Source organism: Falco punctatus, assembly GCF_963210335.1.
Source record: "Falco punctatus genome assembly, chromosome: 1".
Taxonomy (NCBI): domain Eukaryota; kingdom Metazoa; phylum Chordata; class Aves; order Falconiformes; family Falconidae; genus Falco; species Falco punctatus.
Window position 1 is genome coordinate 26934797 of NC_137580.1, and position 25822 is coordinate 26960618.

General features: G+C 36.2%; 1 protein-coding gene across 2 annotated transcripts in view; it reads right to left on the reverse strand.

Moving 5' to 3' along the window:
- Nucleotides 1–922: 922 nt before the first annotated feature.
- Nucleotides 923–25822, reverse strand: part of FAM114A1 (family with sequence similarity 114 member A1) — a 37468-nt gene continuing 12568 nt past the window's right edge. Inside the window, exons 5-15 of one of the 2 annotated variants that reach the window (XM_080409015.1) lie at nt 24306–24419; nt 24038–24144; nt 22144–22278; nt 20216–20368; nt 17829–17952; nt 12608–12690; nt 11322–11489; nt 9958–10097; nt 8579–8651; nt 5829–5882; nt 923–4245 (exon numbers count right to left, since the gene is read on the reverse strand). In XM_080409015.1, coding sequence (XP_080265141.1) covers nt 4144–4245; nt 5829–5882; nt 8579–8651; nt 9958–10097; nt 11322–11489; nt 12608–12690; nt 17829–17952; nt 20216–20368; nt 22144–22278; nt 24038–24144; nt 24306–24419 — 1253 coding nt within the window. In that variant the 3' untranslated portion in view covers nt 923–4143. Of the gene's footprint in view, nt 4246–5828; nt 5883–8578; nt 8652–9957; nt 10098–11321; nt 11490–12607; nt 12694–17828; nt 17953–20215; nt 20369–22143; nt 22279–24037; nt 24145–24305; nt 24420–25822 lie in introns of both variants that reach the window. The other variant, XM_080409014.1, reaches the window with a different exon arrangement.

Consider the following 25822-nt stretch of genomic DNA (forward strand, 5'->3'; position numbering starts at 1 on the left):
GGCTTCAGTGGATAATCTAAGCAATATGAAAAAAGTGGAAGAGAAAAAAGCTCTTTTGTTTAGCCGTCTCAAACAAAAATATTCTGGAGTGCAGGATGCTGGAGTGCAGGAGCAAATCATAGGGAAGAGATGTTTACACATGAATTGACTATACCCTAAAAAGCAGCAAACAACTTACAGCTTGCTTTGTTTTGTTTGCCTGAAAAAAATAAAAGTCAGCAAATACCTTTAATATACAAATACAGCAAATGACTTGTGTAATAGCTTATTTCTAGCTCATCCTTCAACAATGCAAGGCTGTAGGTACATAGACATTGGTTTAAGTTTCATCTTGATAAATTTCTCAACTCAGTGAGTGCAAAAGCCTGCCTCCTTTGTCTCTGCATAAAAAGGTGTGTTCAAAGTGAAAGGAATGCCATGACAAAGAGATCTGCTTAAGAGAACAGGTAATTTTCACAATCTAGGTTATTTTTTAAATAAGCACTTAAAGCCTAGTAGTTTGATGAGTGCCAAGGCACAGTTCGTATATCAATGTGGAAAACAGTAGTGAACCAATGTGGAAAACAGTGGTGATGAAAGGAAGTATGCAGGAGCCGTCTGCAAACTAGGACCATGCATGGCAATCAGTTAGCTGAGGGGAATTTGTTCAAGCTTGTCTAGACAACAATTAACATGATGAGGCATGTTTGCAGAGCACAGGGGAGTGGGAGACGGATGGCGCCAAGGATGGCGCCAAGGAAAGGTAACACCTTGTTGTTAATTGATGGCAGTTAACCACCAATCAGGGATTGCCTAGTATGCAAGGCTTAGCTTCAAGAACCAATCTGTTTAAAACGCGCAGCTTCTGAAAGTGTATAAAACCTCGTGCTTCTGTGCAATAAATTGACATTTGCTTGCATCAAGCTGCGTCCCGTCTCTTCATTCGCCACAGAAGTACACTCTCCCTTAAAAGTTTAAGGCAACACCTGTTTTTATCAGACTCTCAGTAAAATCATATTCATCATTCTGAAGGTAAATCACAAAATCAGAAAGTGGAAGACTTCAGCGAGTACCTCCTCCCATCACATTATTCTTCAAAACATTCTTAGTAGACTGTCTCAGTTAGGTATCTCAAATTTGACTGATGGAAGAATACAAACTAGTGTAAACAGAATAGTGTGGTTACATCTATACAGTGCTTTTCTACTGAAATATTATTTACCTAAAATTGATTTAAAGATGTAACATTCAGTTTTCCTAGGACAAGATGACTGCATCTGAGATCAGATGGAGTATCCCTGTGCTCATATTCTGCCCTGTCTCCTTTCCTACATTGTATGGATGTAAAAACTGTAAGCCCTCACGTTATTTTTTACAGCTTCTTTTATTTTAGGGTAAGGTACTTTATTCAATACATACATAATTTAAGCAAGACAGTGAAACCTCTAGTAAAGAACAGTTCAGACAAGCAATCTTTGTCTTAAGAATGCCCCTCTATGATTTCAAACATTATCCCCTGACGCTTCTAATACTACATTGTTCAGTCTCTGCTAAAAGGCACCACTATCAGTCAATTCATTTTTCTGACAGGTTTAACACTATATATTCTGCACTGCATTTCAGAGGGAAAAAAAAAAAAAAGATTTGTATGAAAAAGTGACTAAATTAATTTATGTCTGAAACATTAACTTGGCATAGGAACAATATGAAACAGCTATTGCTATGTTCTATGACTCATTTAGGAGTAATACGATGTTTATAGATATCTGATGCAGAGCTGTACTCCAACGTGGACAGAAAGGCTTCTTGATGAAAACTAATGATCAAATTAAAGTAAAAATAAATCCAGGATGTAATGGTTGATAGGTTAAAACACTAGATTTTTCTTGACTGTCTTCGTTTGAAAAATAAACAAGCTTTTAACCAGGTATTATATTCTGCTTGCCAGCACAGAACAACAGAAAAAAAACACTTTAAACAAACAGGCCTTTTTACAAGCCACTGAATGCTTTCACTGGTGCCCAGATACTTCAAACTGCTCATGATCAACTATATGGAGCAAGTACACGGTTCTCAGTCATCTGCACCGAGGAGCTGTTCTTCTCGGCCAAAGTGCTTGTCAGGTGAGTACAAGTGTGCATCTCTCCCAGTAGCCAGCCCAGACTACTAGAGAAGAGCCCGCTTATCCCCCTCAAAGCGTAGATGCCAGAGGTGAAATGCTTTGCATCAACTAAACATTATTTTGTAATACACACCTCAAATGACGCTTTCAGAAATAAAGCAATGTCAGATAGAAGTGTCACGGATGTAACGGCTGAGGGGAGCTGTATCCTACCTTTGGGCTAGTGACCCTGCTTACCGGTTGCACCCTCCTGTGTCCCACTTTCTCTCATGTTGAGGTAATTTAGGTGCTCAATATGGCATAAATACCGATGAATGTCAAGCTTTGTTTGCCTTTTCAGCTGCCAAGGGGCTTTCTTATTTTTGTTCACATTGCTCTAATTTTTTTTTTTACATTCTGTGTAGGTGGCTTTGAAGACTGTACCCCTTCTACTTACCCAGAAAGATTATCTCAAATCTGCTAAATTACACGGTGTCAAAAAATAGGTTTTGCATAATAAACCTTATTGAAGGGATAGTGAAAATTTCACCTCTAAATAAAAAAGATGGAAAAGTCACAATGTGTGTGACAGCAGAACGGGGACCACAGCAGTGTGAGACACAAACAAAGAGACCTTTCTGTCCTCTCTTACTTGGACTCAAAATTAAGTTACCATGTGCAAAGCAGATACATGTTTTCTCTTTTCTGGCAAACATGATAGTATTTCCTCATGCTCTGTTTCATTATTTTTATGACGTATAGACTATGCTTCTATGATTAAATATATTCAGATGTTAACTACAATTAAAAAGTACCTAAAAACAATTCATGAGCGTATCAAGAGGAAAAAAATAGCTGAAAGAATGTAATAAACAATGAAAATCCAGGAGAACAAACTGCATAAAATATTGGAAAGTTCTTCCTATCTACGAGGTACACTAGCCTGAACAAATTCTGAGGTTCACAGCTCAGGATTTTAAGCTAGGGATATGGAGAAATTATCACTGTTGCTAGTGTTATCATGAAATGTCATTCCTACTGCCTCAGATAAAAGGTGATTGCTCTGACATATGACATCCTCACCTAAAGTAATTCTCTCCTAACTTCTTTTCACAACTTCTTCTCTACGCCCAAAACCTATTTCTGAATTGTCAGTATCAGTCACTCCATTTGTTAAAAAGGTTCATAATGTTTAAAGCCAAAATTAAATCCCAAAGTGCTAACTTGGTAACACACCTGAGAGGAGATTATTTTGGGGGTATTTCAATTGCCAAACAAAAGGGAAATTTTCTATTTCTTGTGTATTAAAAAGATCATTTTGGCCTGCAATGTTGTTCTGCCATTGGAATGAAGAAATAGACATAAATGAATACAAAACTGTGGGTCAGCAAATACAGAACTTTACCCATACTCTCAACTGGCTCAGAAAATTTCTTTTCAGTATAATTCTCTATGTATATCCTCCATAATTTTCATTTAGTAAAGTTAATACCTATTGCTGTACAACTCTTTCAACACAAAGTGTTATGTAAGTGGTACATATTATTATGATGTTATTATTTGCTACTGTAAATAATATTTAACAAGCACCAACACTATGATAATTTGTTCATGTTGGCTAAAATGAAGTACTGAAACCAACTTTTGAAATATACATTTTTAACTGACAGGATGCAAACAACAGAAACGGTCATTTGGGCTGAAATATTTTAAAATTTTACCTTCTAATTTGCTTCAGACACTGTCTACAACTGGAAGGGTCAACACTTAGAATCCGTATATAAATCAATGCTAATATCAATAAACTTCAGTTTAAATTAATGCAGAGGATATACTGTAATGGAAAAGAAATTACTCACTTTACTAACTACTTCTAAAGTCTACAAATCTGAGAGAGTTTTAAAATGATGTTCAAGATTGTATGTGCAAAACTGCAGTTAGTGTCTTCAAAGGACTCTTAAGTGGCCCAACATCTCTCACACCACCTCTTCTATCTGCATACATTAAAGACATTACGTCTGTGGTTTCTGTTAAGCCCAACGGAGACAACTGCTGGGAAACTGTCACTCTTGTGCTTTCAAACAACTGGTTTGGATATGTGAAATTTGCAGAACTGGAAGCAATAGCTGGAAAGCATCCTGAATGTAAGTAGTGCTGTTGCAACCCTAATGGGGAGAGAAAACATGTGGTTCATCAGTATAGCTGTCATGTATTTCAGGAATTACACTGTACTTTTTAAATACACTTCTTTTTTTTTTTTTTTTTTTACATCTGCATCATGCTATATTAGCATATGTATTCACACAAGATTTTAGAACCTGCAGATACCAAAAATTATAAATTGCAACAGCTTATGGCTAACAAGGAGAGCCTCAATCACTACATGAAAATCTGATTTTCCCTCAGTTTGAACTCTTGGACAGTTTTGTTTGTAATGAGAGTAGAATAAAATGCCAGTGTTCAGAAGTAGATTTGACTTTTTAAATACAAAACAGCTAGTCTTTCCAACAACAGAACTAATTCTGAATTTGCTGTAGGTGGAAGAAGTGTCACTGAAAATAACAGTTTGAATTATTGTAATGGCTTTAACGTGTAGTACTATTATTGGAATTTCTAATACTGAACAGTACAGCAGTTTGTAATTCTCCATGATCCTAGGCTGTACAAATACATATTTGTACAAATACAAATACAGGATTTAAGAAGTACAAAACATCATATTCCACAATTCCGGACATTCCCAGATTTCACAATTTCTGGAGCACAGAAAGATACATCAGCTGCAACAGCAAATTTACCCTATAACAAAAGGAACTGCACAGTAATCTTTACTACAGCTCTATTAATCTTCCCATTATTTTCCCTAAAGATATTGTTAATTCAGTGCAAAATTGCTTATTGTAAAAATCTTTTCCTCATTTTTAAGAGAACAGTTTTAGATACAGAATGACAACTTGTAGTCACTACTATATGTTTATTTACGTTTGAAGAGAAGTGTGATATAATTAGCAGAGTTAAAAGAACTCATGCTGCAGATAGTACACATTTTAGTACTTTGAGTGTATTACTCCCTCTTGACCTCTTCTCAGCAAAACTGAGGCACGTTTTACTTACTGTTGCTTTTCTGATGAAAAATAGCTCATGATGTCTAATAGAAGAGGTCACTCATGGGTTATGGTAACTAATAAAAGAAATCACTCAGGAACATTTTGATGATGTCTAACACATGGTTATCCATGTGATGACCAAACCTGCTGCTACACTGTGAATCTCTGTGGAAACCTAAATGCCTATGGAAGGGAAGCACTGTAGCATAACTGCAACTCCAATTTTAAAGGAAAGAATAGTCTGAAACTATCTGTGAATCAGAAATCCTCTGCAAGATTTGAAGTAGGTAATATAACAGTAAGAATAGACATCCCAGGCAACGTGTGAATAGGTTAGAAAAGGGATAAACAGCAAATTGTCTGCTGTGCTCTGACCAATACAGCAGCAGAATTAAAGAGCTGGCCAGTCTCACTTCAGTGACACAGTTCTTACGACTCCTCAGTAAATGCAGTATTACTACTATAGTGTTTGTGGGAGAAGATGAACACAAAACCAAGAGCTTTATGAGCTGGCGCTGAACAGCCAGAATGATATTGTCATTACTTTTTATATAGTTCTTTCTTCAGACATAAATGAGACTGTTTCATTTCAAAATCATTGTGCTAGAACATCTCCTAATGTGAAAAAAGTGAAGGCTTACCTCTAATAGCACACTGTTGATGATGGGGTTAAGAACCTCTGCCTTCATACTGCTCTGTAAACCAGAAAATAGAATGAAATGCCAGGACAAGAAATACATTTAACAGAAATATACTGCTACCTGAGAAGTGGTTTTATGAATTCTATAAAGGTCTTGCTTCACCTTGATTCTTACTCAGACTGTTTATCACAGTATTCCTGGTAACTGTGTCTACATTTCATACACACTTCAGTAGACCCTACGTATTTCTATCACTGAGCACAATGAACGGTTTTACTTTTTCATTAATTCATGTACCACAGAGTTTCAAATTGCTTGGTTTCCTATGGATGTGATATTTATGTGATGACATTGTCTGTCCATCTGCCTGTCAGTGACCTTTTAATCTCCCCCCCAAATTTTTTAACCCCTTGCTCATTTTCAAGGAAAGAAGAAGGAAAAATACAGGTCAGAAGAAAAATTAAGTTCTCTGAAGTTTCACAAATATCTGTGGTTAGGAGGAAATGAAAGGCCCGGATTAGCTCCCCTACAGAAGGAAAAAGAGATGAAACTTGGATTGCCATGCTGGAGGCAGTATATGTTGAGCTGGACAATGCAGGCCAGCCAGTAGACATAGCTCAGCGTACATAGCATTTTTCTCAGCCACCAGATAGGAATAAAATGGATACAATGAGTAGTGACACTACTAGAGGCCAGAAAACCAAGATTTGTCAGCTCCTCTGGTTTTCAAAATGGCAAAATTTCTTTCCTTTTTTCTCATTTTTCTTTGCATTGTGTTTTTTTAGAATGACAGTAACCTCCAGAAAGAGTTGCTTTCTTTTAATACTGAATGGTGGACTTCATTAGGGCAAAGGAAACAAAGGAAACACAATACTGATTAATTTAACTGAAATATTTCCACTTACAGCCTTGTAGCTTTTATATTACAGATTTAAAGAAACATAAAACACCTTAATTTTAGTTTGGAGAAAGATGGCAGAACAAAGGGAAGATGGTTAGAGAAAAGAAAAGTAATTTTACTGTCAGTGACTAAAAAATCCATTAAGAAATGCACTGTTCAGTTGATTATCAATAAACTGAAACAGATAGAGAGCAGTATCAATTTTATACTATTGATTGTACGAATGAATAAATTAAAATTTGAAAGAAATCTTATGTAGCAAGAAAAGCTGTTATTTCTTACTTCTGCACTACTGCTCACTCAGAAACATTGCCAACATTATAGACTATGTGTACAGCCAGCACTACAACTATTGTCTGAATTATACAGGTAAAACTACAGGGATGACATTATGTTTGAAAAACCCCAGTATTTTCTGTTCTAAGCCATTTCTCAGTTTCCATGAGTTAATGCACTTTGCAGGATACTGGAATGTGTTTGTGAACCCAGGTACTGTTGGCAGGTCAAGAAGGAAGCTGAACCACTGGGGCGTGCAGGCAGATGTAGATTTTCTACAGTCCTGTGTGACAGGCCCTGATCTGACCTACTGATCATGGTAAGCAGAATACCCGTATCTTCCTCCAAAAGCTTACAAGCACAGGACAGCACATTAAGATCATCTGACTGCCTACTAAAACTCTCCTCTAGAGAGTACTTTAGTAGTGGGAAGTGTCTTTGTGCTCAATTTCTTACGTGTCCACACGAATGTCCATAAAAACAATCTGGTCCTAAAAATTGAGTCCAGAGATAATAACAACAAAACCTAATGTGATGCTTATGAAAGCTTTTGTTTCCAATTTCCTGAGCTGGGCTAGCTTAATATTTCATGTGCAATTCATTTTTATATGTCTGTGCATGTATTTATTGTGAGTGTCACACAAAGAGATGCTAAAATACAATCCCAAAATGCAAAACAAGCAGTTTCTCCCAGAGTAATGGGAAGGAATGTAAATTATTCAGAATAAAAGCAACCCAGTAAATCATGTTGTCTACAAATAACTCTGAAAAAAATGCTCAGAGATGTCTTGGAAGAGCTCATGGGAGAACTGGGAAAATTTCCTTTGATGTACATTCACATTTTCATGGAGTAATCAGGAGAACCAGAGTTTGTTCTTCTCTGAAGTTTACAGAACAATTTCAGCAACAGCACAGTTTTTGCTTCTGGATCCTGAGAGAATACTCAGATGCCAGTCATCTTTGAAACATCTTGAAAGGCAGGATAATATTTCTAGCAAAGATGTTCACAGATGAATGGATGTTCCTAAATGGAATATCTTGAAATACAAGACAGAGTCAATTTTTTTAAGATGAACGACTAAATAGATTTTCTAATCTCTTAAACCTTTTGAAAACACAGTGGCCCTAGGCCAGGGGATTTAGCAAAGGCTAAGATGACAGCTCGTGAAACCATCTTAAGGTACTGGAAGTGTTATCTGTTAATGACTTTTACACAAATGCATTCAAAAGGGATAGGCTGAGAAGACAATATCAAGTTGTGGGACTACAAAGGTAGGGCCCTTTCAGTACAAAAAGACAAGAAGTGCTGAGCGGTGATCAGGAAAAATGGGAAATGTGTCTAGGAATAGAGATTATCAAAGGCAGAGGACGCACTGCCATCCATCAAGGCTTATAAACTTTTTCTGCAACAGGTAATCTGCTCTAAAAATGCTCTGTGTTCTTGACCTGAGGAAAGAAATGCCCTCTTTGCTGGTACGTCATGTAAAGCCACTGCACTTGTGTAGTAAGTTCTGTTTCAAGAAGTGAACTATTAAAAAAAGCCTGAATGCCACAGAGAATGCTGTTATCTTACCCCAACTGCTGTTACAGAATCAGAAAACTTCTTTGATAAAGATGAAACTTCATTGCACATGGCACTTGTTAAACTGGTTTTAAAAACAAGAGAGACAAATATAAAAATACATCCTTGTCCTGTCAACAAGTGAAAACTCTGTGACTACCCCAGGCACAAACTTCATCCAAGAACGTTCTTAAAGCAATTTTGCTTCTAGTATTTTTTTAAATATTTTGGAGTAGATTTTGTTCATTAAATAGTTTTTACATTCCTCCACTGAAAAATCCATTGCTGACTACAGCAGCAAAATGACATCATGTTGGCACAAACACTAGGTTTTTTTGATAGGGCAATGTTTCAATTTTTTAACTCATGTTTTTCTGATAACTGCAGCAACACAACTCCTAGAAATACTGTTGGAAATAAATCAAACTTTAAAGAAAACAGCGAGAAGTTTCCTATCTATGCAATAGAACATCTACTCTGTACTAAAAGAGGAAGTACACTTGTGGTTAAAATATGAAAGAAGAAGGAGATCTAGTTCTATTCCTAGAATTTTCACTGTTTTGCAAAACATTCAGAAGTGCATCACATAGAACCTCATCCTGCAAAATGCACCATACCTTAGCTCTAATTCTGAAATTCTGAAAAATATTTGTTCTGAAAAAATAATTCTGAAAAATAGTTGTTCAAGTTGTTTGTTTGTTTTAGACTGAAGTGTTGCTATGGACTTTGCTATCGTTACTAGGATTCCTAAGGATAAACACGTGCTTGAATACTTTACTTACTTAGGACTCAAGTGCTTAAAACATCTTAGCGTCAAACCCCATTAATATCAGTAGAATTGATTATTACAGAGAGCTTGAGATCTGAATTTTGAGTCCCACTAGATAAACTGGCTTCCTGAATTTATGCATGTTTTACTGCGGTTTACCAGAAAGTTGCTGGCAAATGTAGTCTCATCATTTAGAACTACAGATTATTTTTTTTATATTTTTGGCAGCTAAACACTAGATAATGAAACTCAATCAACAGATAATAAGACTGCATTATGTGCTCTAAAAGCAAATTCTATATATGCTAGCACAGTATCTTTTGCAGAGGGAACAGGAAATGCAACCCAAATTAGCATGTACATTCACTTGCTGGAGCAGAAACAACTTTCAGCCTGTGAATAGGTCATGGTTTTGTAAACATACATGTGTTAGCCATGTCAAAAAATGACAGGTAGCCTATGTAACTTGATTACATGAGAAAATACAGCACCAGGACCCCTAAAGCCAATACCATATGTTGATTCATGAACTTACTGCCTTCAAGTGCCAAAAGCTGAACAAAACTACATGAGTTTTAAGCAAATGTCAAATGTTCATACATGAAATGCTTAAAATACTCACTTTGTCAGTACTTTTGCTTGATCTTGAGCTGTTTTTTCTACTTCTTGCCCATGCAGAATTAATTCTGCTACTTTATGAAGCTGTTCAATACAACGAGCAGTTACCTCAGCCAGACTTTCAATGGAGAGCATGTATATTTCCTTAAATTAGAAACAGTGAATAATGTAATCACTAATAACAACATTGATAAATATACATACAGATATATACACATAAAAGAATTTCAAACATAGGAGCACCCCTGCCCCAACTGGAAATACCATCACGTACATAGTGAAGTAATATCAGCCATAATGCCATCCTCACAAACAATATTAGGAAATGAAGTATCCACAGATTATAAAATATAGACCTTACACTCATCCTGAAAAATTAGTAAGAACAAGTCTACCATTTATTTGGATGGGAACTAGGTCACATCACGCTCTTGGATTTTCTAACCTAACACTTTTAGACCTAGTCCTAACAAATACAGAGATCCCTTAACACTAAAATAAGTCATAACTACTTTCATATAGAGCCAAAAGTATTGAGTCATCCCTCAGATGAATTTCCAGAGTATAAATGGATAATACTCCCAATAAAAAAGTGACTTTTATCAGCAATGATAAAGAATTCAATTTAGCACTATGGTGTTACAGCTTTCACAAGCTGATGCCAGCTGGAAATCTGCAATTGCATAAAGTCTATAATACATACAGTGTAACTGTCTCCTTCCTTGGACCTTTTTTGTAAGGAAACATTATGGATAATATTTTGACAAAGATACCAACCATATTTAACATTGGTATAATTTGGTGTAAAATATTCGATCACAATCACCCTTATCAGCAAGAAGGGTTGTCTAAACATGCTACTTTTAGCCTTAAGAGCTCTCTCTCATAGAGAGAATGAACATTTGTGAGTTGCCTAAATAATATTTCTGTTTTGTCTGTTTGTGATTTAAACTGTTTAAGTGTTTAAACAAAGTTTGTGAATTTCTTTCATGTACTGTCACTGGGAAACACAGATGCTAAGGAATGTTGAGGTATGACTTTCGATGTGCTATTGGCATTACACCACAGAATCCCTCAGCTCACTGTATGTTGTGTATACACATACATATACACAAAAACCTAGACATGAACACCCAATACAATAGACAGAGGACCTGCTACTTTGATAGGTACTTATGGGAACAGACTAAGTAAAAATATTTATGCAAATTAATTTCCTATTGGGTCTACAGTGAATAGTTATATATTACTATTTCCTAATACTTCCATGAGTTATAAATAAGGAGAACATATAAAACCAACAAACAAAGAAGTAATCAAAGTATGACAATTTGCTTAATGAAACTTATCCCCAAGAAGCTATTTTACCTCCACAGTTTTGTTTTTATCTACTTCTGTTTTATCACTGTCAATTTTATCTTCTTTTTCAATCTTTTCTTCACCAGGTTCCCCAGGTTTTTCTTTTAGCTTCTCTTCTGTGTCTACTGGGGTAGAAAAACTGGCTTCTTCCAGCCACTCATGAGCTTTTTTCCTAGCCTGCCAAACAAAGAACCCAACCCCAAAGTTCAGTTCATATAGGGAATATCAAATTATGTTCATGAACATTAATTAACAATACATTTAATTACTTCCTTTTTACATTCAGAAGTTCAAACATATCAAGCCTCTGCATGGCATTTAGTTAAGTGTATATTTAAGAGACTGTAGGGAGAAGCATTTCTGACTACATAAAGATGGATTAGTGAGGGTTAATTCCTCTACAGGTATGAAATCCCTAACTAACACATAGAGCTGGCATTAATACCAAATTTACTAATATTTCAGCTTTGTGAGGTATCTATTTACATAGAAATAATTTTCCCAAATAAAATAAGAAGGTGGTATAAAAAAGGAGAAAAAAATATTGGAGAAGTAAGAGAGATGTACTAAATTTTTAAAGGCAAAATAAATAGCAAATCACTGTATCTTCAGCTGCCTTCCCAGGCTTGAAAGTAGATCAAAGTGGGAAAACCTTGAAGTTCTACACACCTTCAGACTACTGTTATAGTTAATAAGAAATTTATGATGTCTCTTTTTTTAACATGAAGTCAAAAAATATGTTAAGACCTAAGACTAAGATAGTTATCCATAGTCTATGCAGCTAGAGAGATAAACATTCATCTGAGCCAAAGATCAGCAGGTGAATCACTTTAAAGGGACCTGACAGTACAAATGTGACTAGTGACGTGACTAGCTTCTAGCCATCTAACTTTTAGATGACTGAAGCTAGACAAGATAAATCCCAGACTTTGCTTCTAGCTAAGAAGGTCTGGAGAAGTCCCTCAGAAGAATAAACATGATGAGCAAGAAAAATAAATCTGAACCTGACCTTTGTTCCCAGAACGTAAGACCAAATGTGCTGTGCTCATGAACTCTTCTGCTGAGACATCCCTGGTTGAAGGCTTTCTAACGTGTTGTGCTAGCTAGTCATGGCAGCTGTATTGCCTTACTAATCTCACTCTCTTCTCTGAAAGCTTTTCTATATTCATCATTTTAGTGCCACCCTCCTGTTCTTTGCTTTCTGAACTGTCTGAACTGAGTCAGATTTCAGAACAAAGCCCTCCTTTTTTATCTCTGTCCAAAAAACACAGGGCAGCTTACTAACAGTTGCTAACCTTATTAAGCTTGTCAGGAGTAGCAGCAACGTGCAATTCAAACAGCAGTTCAGTGAGCATGCTGACAAACTCTTCTCCCGTATCTACTGCAAGAAAGAAAGACATTTTTTTTTAGGGTGTTATCACTATATTTTACACAATCAAATACATGCAGTCACATAGTTTCCCCAAGCACTCTAGCACTTGAAGAACAGTGACAGACAAAAGGGATGTGTGGGTGTGTGCATGTGTATGCTCAAATAAAGAGAATAGCAAGAGAGATACCTGTACAACCAGATATGCTAGCCTGACACTTCAACTACTCTTTCCGCCCCATTCTAAATTCCACTACGTTTCAAAAGAACAGGTAAGAGGAGAAGAAGCTGCATCATCCCTAGTTACCTGGCAACAATACATGACCCACAAAATAACCAAAGAGATACTAAGCTATTCTTGCAAACCAAGGAACAAAAACTGCAGCAGGACCAGATACAAGTAAGTTTCAGACCAAAACATACTGGAAAGCTTGTTCTCTATTGCTGTCTGAAACCACAGCTGAGAGTTGTGTTTTCTTTCTATTTTAAGACTGAGCTTTGCTTAAATGAAGAATGTTTCCTGTTCTGCTTTGGACTAATGAGCCTTAAAGAATCTGCACTTTTATTTCACAAGATTTACGAGCAAAGATAAAATACCATTAGAATTTGAACTTCACCTATATTATATATTTTCCTTTGACTATTTGCAGTTGCCATATTCTAACATGCTTTTAAGTCCCTGGAAGTTGGTATTTTGGTTGGTTCTGTTCATCTGCACTGACTTGGTTTGGAACCTTCATTAAAATTTCCTGGTGGAATATACAAAATTCTGCTTTTTTAGCCTGATGACACCAAAAGGCAAAAGTCCCCATAGTGAACCTGATAGAAGTCCAGCTACTTCAAAAATTAATTTCATGTCTTGCTGTATTCCCACTTTTTTTGTTCATTTATTAGGTAGGGCCAGTTTTTATATTTCTATGCAAATCTTCAGTACTGGGCTGAAAAGCAGAGGGCCATTATTCTCCAGTGAGTTTGGGGATTTCGGTAGAACTGTTCACAGTCCACAGTACCTTGCAACATGTGGAAAAGTGGTGGAATCTGACACTCAGATTATACTTTCTAGAGCTAAGGACATTGTACCCTTGCTTGTAAAGACAGTGACCATCTTGGTGCTATAAAATAAACTGGTATTTAGCACAAAGAACTCTTCAGCTGCAGTGACCAAGGAAGGGACTGAGCCTTCCTCTTAACAGCAGGGGAACAGGTCAAGGAGATCATATTCTGGCAGGCCAAAAAGATGCAGAGAGTTCATTTCACTGCTGCCCTTACCAGTAAATTTTAGCAATAGGACCTTCAGGTTTTGCAATACAGCATCTCTTGGATACAGCAAATTTGCTTGTTCTTAAAACAATGGCAAATTGTTTTATAAAGTATAGCATGCTGAAAACTGATAAGCAGTTCACTGGATCAACACAAAATTATCAAAATTGTTGATAATTGGTACATTCAATTCAATACTCACTTTGGTTACTGTCTCCCTTAACCTCACACATGAATTTTTTGGTGTTAATGGCTTTCAAAATGTAGGTAAAGCTACCTTTTCAGATATTCTCCTCTCATTATTTCATAAACAACTGAAAGGAAAATAAGCTGCAGTGAAAAATACATTAAAGTTACATAATCAAAGTGAGAGGAAACATTAGAGAAGGGTATGGGTATGCATGTGGCTTTCTCCCACCTTTGTCAGAAAATATCTTTTCCTTTTCTTTCTTTTTGTATTCATTTTGCACCTATCTGACTGTTAAGCAAAGACACAGAAAAAACTACAATTCCAGTTTCAAAGCTGCCGAGAACAAAGCCTAGCCCCAATCCTTTCCCAAAACAGTCCTCTGAAGATCACCGCAGTAATTTCTTCTTGTGTAAACACTTGTGTTATACAGTAGAAACAAAAAGCAGCACTAACATCTCTGAACGAGATTCTGAGAGTCTAGGACAAGAAGGTATCCTGAGAATTTACAAAAACCAAAGTGCCACCCTTTTCAAACACTTGAATGCAAAGTACTAGTTTTCCTCCCAAGTAGTCTTCTTTTTTGCTGAATATATATAGCACTGACAAATTACACCACATAAATAACATGACTGATGATGAGAAAGTGGTAACACTGTGGTAACTAGCAATAAGTGGTAATTAACTTGTTTTCAAATACTGCTCAGTGGCTAGGTAAGATTTAACATTTTCAGACATCATTAGTTAATCACTCTTTTGTAGGGGGGTGGCCTCCTTGCATAGAGGAAAAACCCCACATATTTAATTGATCTAGGAAGAACAAATCAAAATACTACTGAAGGCAAGTTAGTTGTAGTCTTAAACTGTTTAGCAAACACAAACAAAACTCCACAGAATTTTAATGTAGACTGCTACGTTCTGCTAGACTAGCTAGTTTAAGTAAAAATAAATAATGAAACTATTAATGTTTTTAACAGGAGCTTGAGCTGAGAACACAAACTAGAATAAAGTCTTCTCTTCACAGCAAGACATGAGCTGCATTTAAACCTGATCAGTGAACCTGTTGTTAAACTTCACTGTCTTTTATCGGTGCTGGATGCCAAATGATAACATTGGTAACATTAAACATAGACCATTTTTTTAGTGTAAATATTAATTATGCCACAGAAATACGCTTAAGGTTCCAAAAGTCATTTCAGGTAAGCGATACCAATTTAATTAAAAAAAAAAAACAAAAAAACCCAAACAATTTAAACCTAGACTCTAAAAGGTAAGCGTGTGCCCAGAAGGATACGTATCAATGCACCCCATAAAGCTAAACTTATTTGTAAAATATGACTAGAATGCTAAGCATTGTTAATATGGAGTCACAGGAATCCAACTTAAATTATGTGAAAACTGGCAAACTAAAGTATCAATGAAACATTAAACTGTTCAGTAGAACTGTGCTCCATGAGGGGAAATGGACATGCCAAATCACATAGAACATTACATGAAAATGCGTGGGACATTGTTTTTATCTAAAAAGGGCAGACAATTGTCATGTAAAAGTCTATTAATGGAATTCTTTAAGTTTTACAAGGTTTTATGCATTTGCTGCATAAATGCACTTAATAAAAACACTAAAGATCCTGCGCATTAAGAAATTCAGGAAAAGGTCTGGTTTCCCTGACTCAGGAGGATGATACGAAGCCTTTTTTCACTCGGACAAGATTTTAATGAACATAACACATTTTTGTGACTGGGAAAGGTACCCAGGCTAGGACACTGTCTAGAGGGGACGTGTCAAAGCACTATGCAGTGGTAAGAGCACTATCAGTGCAGTGTTGGTTGCATGTACTATGGGTTGTGGACTGAAGAAAGAAGTAAAGGCCACATGTCCCAGGTCAGGAGCCTAACCACAGAATTTTAGGCTCAGCTGTAACAGAAAACTGCCTTGAGAAGTGATTAACTTTTCTATTATTTTGGTGTCCTCCAGTGGAACTAAAATTTATCTGACTTAATACTAATTAATGAAATTTATCTCTAGTTCAAGTAACAATAAATCTTGAACCTGATCACACTAAAGGCTGTGAGTCATTTTGAACTGCAGCCTGAAGTAACACCCATTCAGTTGTGAGGAGAACACGTGTGTGGTTATTATTTATGCTGTCACAGAGAGGAGGAAATGTTTCACCGCTGACTGGTTTGCTTTTGCAGGGGGAAAGCTGCTGGATGCTGGACACTCTGATTTGGTTTGTTTTTTTAAGGTGCTCATTGCCTTGGTCCCAGACTATTTAAAAGGCTAGCTAATGTTTCAAGGAACATGATCAGCAGCTGTGTTTCACTGAAAAAAACAGAACTTCCCACCACCAGAGAAAACATCACTTTGTGCAACGAATGGACTTTTCCTGAAGGCTGGTTTCAAAGCAAGGAAATATTTCCCACAGTAATTAAGGAACAACAGTCATCTCATGAATCCTCACTCTTAAGCAGTTAATACACTTTCTTGACTTCTGTTTCTCACAACCTCACAGAGAAGCATGGGGTTTTAAGGAGTAACAAGGGGTAGGGGGGGAGCACAAAACTCTACTGTACTCTACTTTACACTGACCGCTCGTTGTCCACCCAAGAAGAAACAATAAGCTCCCTGTGAAAGACATCAGGCATACTGAATAAGCACTGCTTAGAAAGCACAGTCTGACCAGAAAAGACTCATGTGGATGTTAACACAGTTTTTCTAGCTTTTCTGAAGGCTAGAGAAATCATACCTCACCATCCTGTAAAATGTAGGTTTTATGGGTAAAGCACCCTTGAGAAGATCAAGAAGATGTGGAACAAGTATCTTTTTATGTTTCTGTGCTTCTGAAACACAACAACGTGGTGTTCAATAGCATAAGCCAGTCTTCAGTCACATCAAAGGGACTGCTTCTGTTAGCTAGAAGAGGTTTGGTATGGATCTCACAGGCCTGGACATGTGCCCTATGGTGACTTTAGGCTAACTTCTTACCCTCTGTTTTCAGCCTGTTCTGGGGAATGCCAAAATTCCTGTTTAAGACACCTATTTTGTCCCCAACCAAATCACCCACCCATTTTATTGTAACTTTTGCAAGCTGATCTGTGGACTGTCATGCTTGTCCCATTCTCTTCAGTGCTGTGCACTATGACATAGTTATGGCATGCTTCTGGTTGCTTTGACTTCTCACACTTCACATGTCACATCTTGCCAAGCAATACCTAGAAAGCCACTATGTTTCAAAGTGACTTTCATTTAAAAAGTTCAGGGTTCTTAAGTCTCTATTACACTCTACCTTTTCCCTATCTAGTAAGGCAGGGTGCAAAGCAAGGAGGAAGTTGCTAAACGGAAAAGCATTGCTAAACACCCCAAAACATTCAGATTACACAATTTCATAAACAGATTCTGTAAGAAAACCTCAGTTATTCAAAAGGTTATCATTTTCCCTTATTTATCTTTTGCTTTCACTGATGATACAGCAAAGTAATATATTTCCTTACATTTCCTATATCTCACACTTCAATTACAATATAAATTCAAAATTAAGCATTGATCAGCTTCCACAACTTCTATAGGGAATTAATTTTAATGACTACCTTATGAAGAGTATTAGGATATCAGAAATTCTAGTATGGATTGTAATTTTTAAAATTACTGTATACAAAAGTAACAATTACTTCTATAATTCTCTATATTTCCAATTACCTTTCTGTGCCTGCACCACTTCATCATCTGATTCCTTTGGAACAAAAATCTCTTTTATAGCAATTAAATCATTTTTCACAGTCTCCAGCTGCTCTCCATCAAGCGTTGCTAAATATGACTGAATCTGTAAAACAAAGGACAGTAAGCATTGCTAACCAAAACTGAGCATTTCTAAAATGCTGATTTAGAGCCTGATACCAAAACAGGCTAAGAAGTGGAAACTTCCATTATGATCCAACCTTGTCTACAACGTTTCAATGTAGACACATTTTTGGTTCTCATCAACATTTGATTATCACAAAAATTACACCAGCCTTGCAAGATCATCAGGTCTCTACCTTCTCCCACAACATTAGTTTTGAATTATAAATCTATGGTTTAATTGCAATCTGTTATAAGCATTTTGAGATTGCTTGGAAGACAGCAGGCAAAAAGAGCACAGGTAAAATTCATGGTTAGTCTGAGGACTCACAGGAGTTGAAAAAAGAAGCCTGTTTCCCCTCCTTCAAAATGCAACCAAAATTATTGACAGTCTACCAGTCCACCTGTTCTGAAGAATGCATTGACAGGTCTTTGCATGTCTCAGGTATCTGCGGGTCCCTGCATATCTAATAAGGTGGCATGCCTAAGAGGGACAGAAACAGATTCTTTGAATCACTGTTAGTTTGCCTAAGAGGGATGGAAACAGATTCCTTGAATCACTTGTTTTACAGTTATATGGTGTTAATCCCTTGATTGCATTCTCTGCCTATGGAAGCCAAGAGAAATCCTTTCTCCCCCCTTGATACAAAATTTTACTTTTAGTTTTTTTTCAAGGGAATTTTTTTAAGCTTGCTTGACAAATGTGCAGACTGGCTCAGTGAGAGACTGGGGAAAGATGTTACTTTCATACGTGCCTCCTTGGTGTGTCCAGCTCCCATGCTCAGGGTTAAATACAAGATGAAGTTGGGAGACCCGACTCAGGTTGTGAAAGACCACCTGGGGCTTTTTTGTCCCTCTTTGTAGCATTATCCATTTCATAGTAATAAATGGGAACTTTTAAAATGGAAACTTTCAAAATAAAAGCTTAAAAAATATTTTTAAATCCTTGCTATTAGAAGCACATAGGACATTAGCAACACCTTCAGTTTCTCATGTGCTCCTCCTTTGGCTTTTGGGCTGTTAGTACAGGTCTCTAAGCTTATAGTACTGTACATGCTTGGTGTGTGTGTGTTTGTGTGTGTATGGTAATTGGAATATTTATCATAGAACGGGACTTGTTGACCCCCATAGTTGCATTCAATCCTAACTGAAGTAAGTAGGACTATGAACAAGGGGTTATCTAGGATGTAACATGAAGCACATCAGAAAATGGTAACAACCTGCACAAGTCTTACTTAACCTGTGGTATTTCACAGTAAAAGAAAAAGAGTGTTGACAATTAACTTGATCTTGATTTCTATTTCTCGCTTTGCTGTTTTGTGGTTTTTTGTTGTTGGGTTTTTTCCAAAAGCAGGCCCTTGAACCTTACATGGAAGTTTTGAATTTCTAATTTTTCATTTAGACATAATTGCAAAAATTTAAAACATGGACAGTATGCACTTAGCTGTTATTAATATAAGCTTCTTTTATTTGTGAGAGCAAATAGAACATTTAAAAAAATAAGCTGGTTACTTTTTATTAAAAATAACCCAGAGGGCAAGGACTGCTAATTACAAAAACAAACAAGAAGAAAACTTGCATTTTAATAAACTTATTCAGAAAACTGTTTTATTACAAAATACTGCTGCTGGGATTCTACAAAATTATGTTAATCTACTGTCAGAGAGCGACTATTCTACTAGCAGAGTCTATAAAAAAATATATTTCTCATACAGGCCATAGTAACATTAGCATGTTCTTCAGAGAGACATCTTTACACTTCCAGTAATAATATCTTAGGGTAGTTTTATGTAACTTTTAAAACTAACACAATAAAAAAGGCTTATGAATTGGATAAGTAATCTGGGATTCATTTTAATTCACCAGCCTTCATGTGTAGTAGGCCTGGAATTCCTGAAAGTAAGTATCGGAGCCCGATACAAAACCAAAAGACTTCAACCACCTTGAAAATGCTGAAAAGATATACGCATTGTGTCACAAGCTGAAAAATATAGACTATACACAGTCCTAACAAAAATAACATTCAGTTAAGATGTTTGTTAGTTTGGAGTCAACCTTGGAGTTAAAATTTTAGGTGTATCGAGACTGATTTCCTGAAGCCAATGATTGGCCCATGGGACCAATCCAGCTTTCTCTGAAGTTGATGGAAAACTTACTGTTCATTCCCTATGTACTTGCAGAGTGAAATTTATGTAAAGATCAATTTTTTACCAACCATTTTGATTTATGCTGTCTGCATACTGTACCTGAGCTTCACTTTCATTTGACAGGATTTCCAGAGCTTCAAGATGAGACAAACCTTGGAATTCATCAAAAAGTAGTCCATAATGTGCTGTTCTTTCAACTGTAACTTGCTGGGCCCGCCTCTGTTTCTCTTTTTCTTTAGCTTCTCTCAACAGCTGCAAAAATACACATCATTCCTGTTGTTTTATTGGTAGTGCTGTAGGTATAACAGATTTTATTACTTCCTGCTTCTGCTTGTCTAGGAAACTAATAAAATTTGGGACTATATCACACCTGCAAAGCTGAAATATCTAACTTTTTTGATAAACTTTTCTAATAAAATATTTAAGTAGTATTCCAAGTGTGGTTTTCCCAATGGCAATTGCTAACCATCTTTTTTAAAAAAAACAATGAACAAACAAATAATCATACGTTCTCAAAAGCAATGTCAGCTATGGATACTGTATAAGAAATTTTGCCACCAACTACAATGAAGATAAAATGAAAAGGACTACTTCATACACAGCCTTAGAGAGTCATGCAATCCATTCCACAGACCACAAAATGGGAAGACTATTATTTTCAGGACCTGCCTACCTACTTGCATAAATAATGCACCTATATAAACATTTCCTGTACAATTTTTTTAGCAGATATTAAAGTCAGTTTTATGTGACAGCAAGACTGACAGAAGAGACTGGCCTAATAAGGTGTATTTTCTACCAAAACTGGGGCAGAACTACACTCCATGTACTTGGGGATATTTTGGAGTGATCTTCTTACACACTTAAATTAGTGTACAAGGATAGAATAGTGTATAGAATAGGATCTTCTATTCCAGGAAGGAATGGCCTGTCATATGAATGTACTGTAAATTAAAAAGTAAAGCTGGTAAATACATCTGAACTGCATCTCAAGTCACATATAAGCCTCTGAATACAGATTAACTCTCGCCACTTACACTATTCCATAATCAAAATTTCTACAATGTTGTCTTCAGTTATTCACTTGTTACAGAAGACTTACAATAGTAGATTTTTTTCAGTCTCCACCTTCCAAAGATCATTCACAAAGTTTTATGTAAAAATCACCAAAAAGCAAGCACTACCTTATGTGACCTATGAGAACTGATTCATGTCACTTTCTGACTCATCTTTTATGTGTGAATTAATGCGTATTGTTTAGAAAGGTATTCTCAAAAGCTGGTTTTAACCCTGTGGGCCTTAAGAAGCTTTACTTGCTTTTGGCCTACTACAACAGTATCAGTCTGTTCACACTTAGAATGACAAACACCAAAGACAAAACATCTCATTAGAAGAAAAATTCCTTACTCCTCTCTACAAGGAAGTAAACACGTAGTAAAATGAAAGTTTTTTTCAATGTCTATTGATTTCCACAGCCACTCTCCTATCAGTGTCTGGAGAGCTAAAATAATTTTGTACTGACAGCACTTCTGTTTTTATCATACCTCTGGACCTTTAAACATGTATGTAAGTCATGGCTGTAAAAGTTAGTTTTAGTTAAGATGGACATTAAGATCTAACTTTTCACAGCTTTAATTCCTAATGAAACATACATCATATTCCAGTATTACTTATTTCCAAGGAAAGTAGTACAGTGATGTTTGTGCTGGAAGATTACCTATCTACAGCTGTTAGAAATAACACCAACAATTTGATTCTGTCTCCAGAGTGTAATGACTTATCACCACATATACTATCCTATTAAAATCAGGTGTTGCACATGTGATTATACAGAAAAGATGATTTTACATTATCTTTTGTGTCTCTCTGAAGAAAAATAAAGTGGGGCAAATATAAAGCATAATATTTATTTCCATAAGCCTAGCCAATATCTATTTCAATAAATAAAGCCTCTCCCTGAGGCATCTGAAATTCCAGAAAAAGAATCTAAAACTGCATTGACAGAGCTATAGTTAAATAAATCCAACCTGAGATAGAGAAACTGTTCTTGCCATCAGTGTTTTGGTTCTCTTAAATCCAGGATCACTTTCTGCAAGGACATTCATGGTTGTCTTCCCAATAAATTCCAAAGCATCTAAGCCTCCAGATAACACACTTTTCCCCTGTATAAAACAATGCAATGTGGTTATTTTCTTTCCAGTTTATGCTAATATGAACTGTAAAGAGTATTGCTTTTGCTGACACTATCTGTGAACATTCAGGTCCCTAGATCTTCTATACTTCAACGAACAATCGGATTGACACATTTATAAAATTGTTAAGTTGTTCTGAATACATTTTCAAGAAGAAAAAACTCAACTATAAAAATATTTCTAGTTAATTAAAAGACTTGCACCAGAGAAACGTTAACACCTGTTGCCAGTAAAAAAAAATATTAAGAATACCACTTTAATTTCATCTGAAGTGACATCTAGTCCATGGGAAATATTTTAGATATGAATAATATGGACCCAAAGTCCATCATGAACAGGACGATCCTACCCTACCTAACCTTTCTTGTTAATGCAATTTTTGACACTTGTGATGACTCTGGAACTTCCTATAGAAATACAGTTGTTTTTCCTGTGTCTTCATATTAGCATTAGCCCTCACTCACAATTTTTCACGTACACTGAAGAAGAATTTTCAGTGGTTAAAGATTCCCATTTCAGTCTGGATTATGTATCTGTCAGATAATCAAATGCTGATGTAACATGATATATAATGGAAAACCCTACTGAAGTCCCAAATGGCATTACAAGCAACTTACTGAAATCTTAAGTTATTCTTTTTGTTTGGTGACATTCATCACTGTGGTATAGTAGCCTCTCTAGGTTTGCAAGAGCACATTTCTCTTATTTGCAGATTTTATACAATGCTCAGGTAAACTTACTGGTGTCCAGCCCTCAACAAGCTCTACGATGCTCCAGATTCTGTAGCAACAGTCTTAGGAATAGTCAGTAGGAATCTCTCCCTGCTCCCAAAATCTTTGATATTAGAGTGATGAGGTGCTCAGAGTGAACTGGATATGCACTAAAAAAGAACTGCCATTTTTAAAACATGCTCAATGGGGACTTAGTCTTCTATGCCTTTTTAGCTGATGCTTCAAGTCTCTTACAATTTCAAGGGAAACGCCACACTGAAAAGATCAGAGGAAAACATTTGCTATGGCAATAACATGTAAAAAATGTCAGGGAAGAAGATTAAACAAAAATTTATTTGAGAACAGTATGGTATAGGAGTTTGCAAAAGTTGAAACACAGAGAAACAGAAAAGGGTGAAGTGCAACACACAGGAGATATATGGAGACCATAACAGGAAAGAACTGTGGACGAGAGATTTTGCCTCACTGAGTCTGCAATCAGACCATCTTCAGGGAAGGCTAATATGAAATGAGACACTAGATAGAGAGGTGAAGGTAAGGGCCAGGGACTAACAATGCACAGTTTAGTAGAAGCCTTCAAATAAGCGAATGGAGTATTTTCTTATTTTACCTGCCTTCAAAAATTATTAAAAATATTAACATACTTTCTCTGGAAGGACTTAACTGAAAAAAAAAAATTAGATGATGGTACAAGATTTCCCAGAAATCTTTTTTCTTGCAATAGAATTCTTGCAATAGAATTTGCAGAATTCTATGTAGTTTAGGAGAATACCATATTTTTCACTGAAAATGATGCTAAAGTAGTAAATGACTTAGTTGGTTTGACTTTTTCTTTTAAATTTGATACAGTTATTTTGCCATAGAAAAGACTCTAAACAGACTTACAACCTAACTGTTTTTACAAAGAGCTACAACTTAACAAATGGGACCTACAGTGAAGCTGCACCTAAAAATGATCAAGAATGATTAGAGCACAGAGGCCAGCTAAAAAGACTCACTGTGTTCTGTACAGCATGAGTGAAAGCTGACAACATGCCATGAGATCCAGACGAAGGAGAAGAAGGAGTATTCTCAGATGAGCTTTGGTCCAGAGTATCTTCTGCTTCTAACAAAATTTAAAAAAAGCAAGTTACAGCATACTTTCATCTCTACTAGTCACAAATTACAGTAAACTGGATTCTGTGGTCAAAATCCTATAATTTTGTAAATTGGACTAATTTGGCAGTGTCAAAGAGGTTTGTCCAATTTCAGTGAACTTGAACTTACGCATAATTGGTGTTTCAGCTGCAGGAGGCACTGCTGTTTCCGAAGATGCTGAACTTGTGTTATGAATTCCTAGGGTAGTTCCTGCTTTTTCCTTCACTGCTGTTATGCCATGACCTGCAGCAGAAGCATATTCTAGATTATACAATTTGAAAACTTACTATTAACACTGCATAGTGTTCTTACACTCCACAAATGACGACAATCAGAGTAACTATTAAACTTACCTCATCGCTTAATTTTTTTCTAGGTTAAGAATTCACTTGTTCTACTATATCCAGTGTATTAACTGACCAGAAACACTAAAGCTAAAATATGATACAAATGACATTAGATCTGAAATGTAAAACTTGTTTCCATGGCACACGTAAGTTTAGTTGCCTGCTTTTCAAAATGCTAAATATGCTATTACAATCACCTTAAACAGAAACTGATGGTCCTCCTAATGCTGTAGGGTTTGGTCCCATCTAGTTTTCAGAGGTCTAGAACAATTAACCCACAAGTTATGGACTATGGGTGACTGCAGGGCTGAGGTAAGGAATCTGTTCCTCAGTCTGCTGCATAGGTGCAATGTTAGGGAAGTATTTTAGAAATCCTTGAAGTTATGTCAGGATTTAAGCTCCTCAGTTGCTCATTTGAAGTCAGATTTTAAAGTGTCTCTCCTCAAAGCTGCTATTTAAATATACTTTATTTATCAGTGTGTGTCTATATATGTGTATATATATGTATATATATATATATATAACAGATATACCAGTAAAGTCTGCTGGTGTCAGATGACACAGAATTATTGTTCCAGCAGTAGCTGATCTCCTACAGAGATTTCACCACCTTTACCCGACACATACATAGTGACCCCCTAACTCTCTGTTCTATTAAAATGGTCTAGTTTAATGTAAAGAATATATGTTATTACTGGTTTTATCTGAATAGTTTTGACAGAATGGGATTGCTTTGCCACTTTTCTACACAGAGTTTATTTACATTAGCAGATCACATGGACTGGTAACATCCTGCTATAGGACAGGCTGGGATTGGCTGGTAGTCAGCAAAATGAGGCAACAGTTTCCTGATCTGCATTAACTGTAGCTGAAAAACACTGCCCTTAAAAAAGACTACCCTCAAATTATCTGCCTATTCTGCTTCTGGATATATCCACAACTATGTTCATGGTATGTTTCTCTCGTTACAAACGATCCACCTAGTACATCTTCCTTACCTGGAAGTTTCTGCATATCAGATGAGACGCAGTAAGTAAGCAACCAACCAGGCAAGCAATGCTTCTTTCTAACACAAAATGAAATGGCTTTGGTGACCCTATTTGATTTTTTCTTGCACAACATACCGTTACTGCATCTCACATAAAGCTGATTACTTCTAGCAGTAGGACAATACAGAGTGCTTTAACTATCTGCCTAACTACTTATGAGAAGTATTAATGACAATTTCATACTACCTTGCTTTGTCACCTTAAAATGAGCTGTAAATAGATAAATGATTTCAGAAAAGGCATTAATACA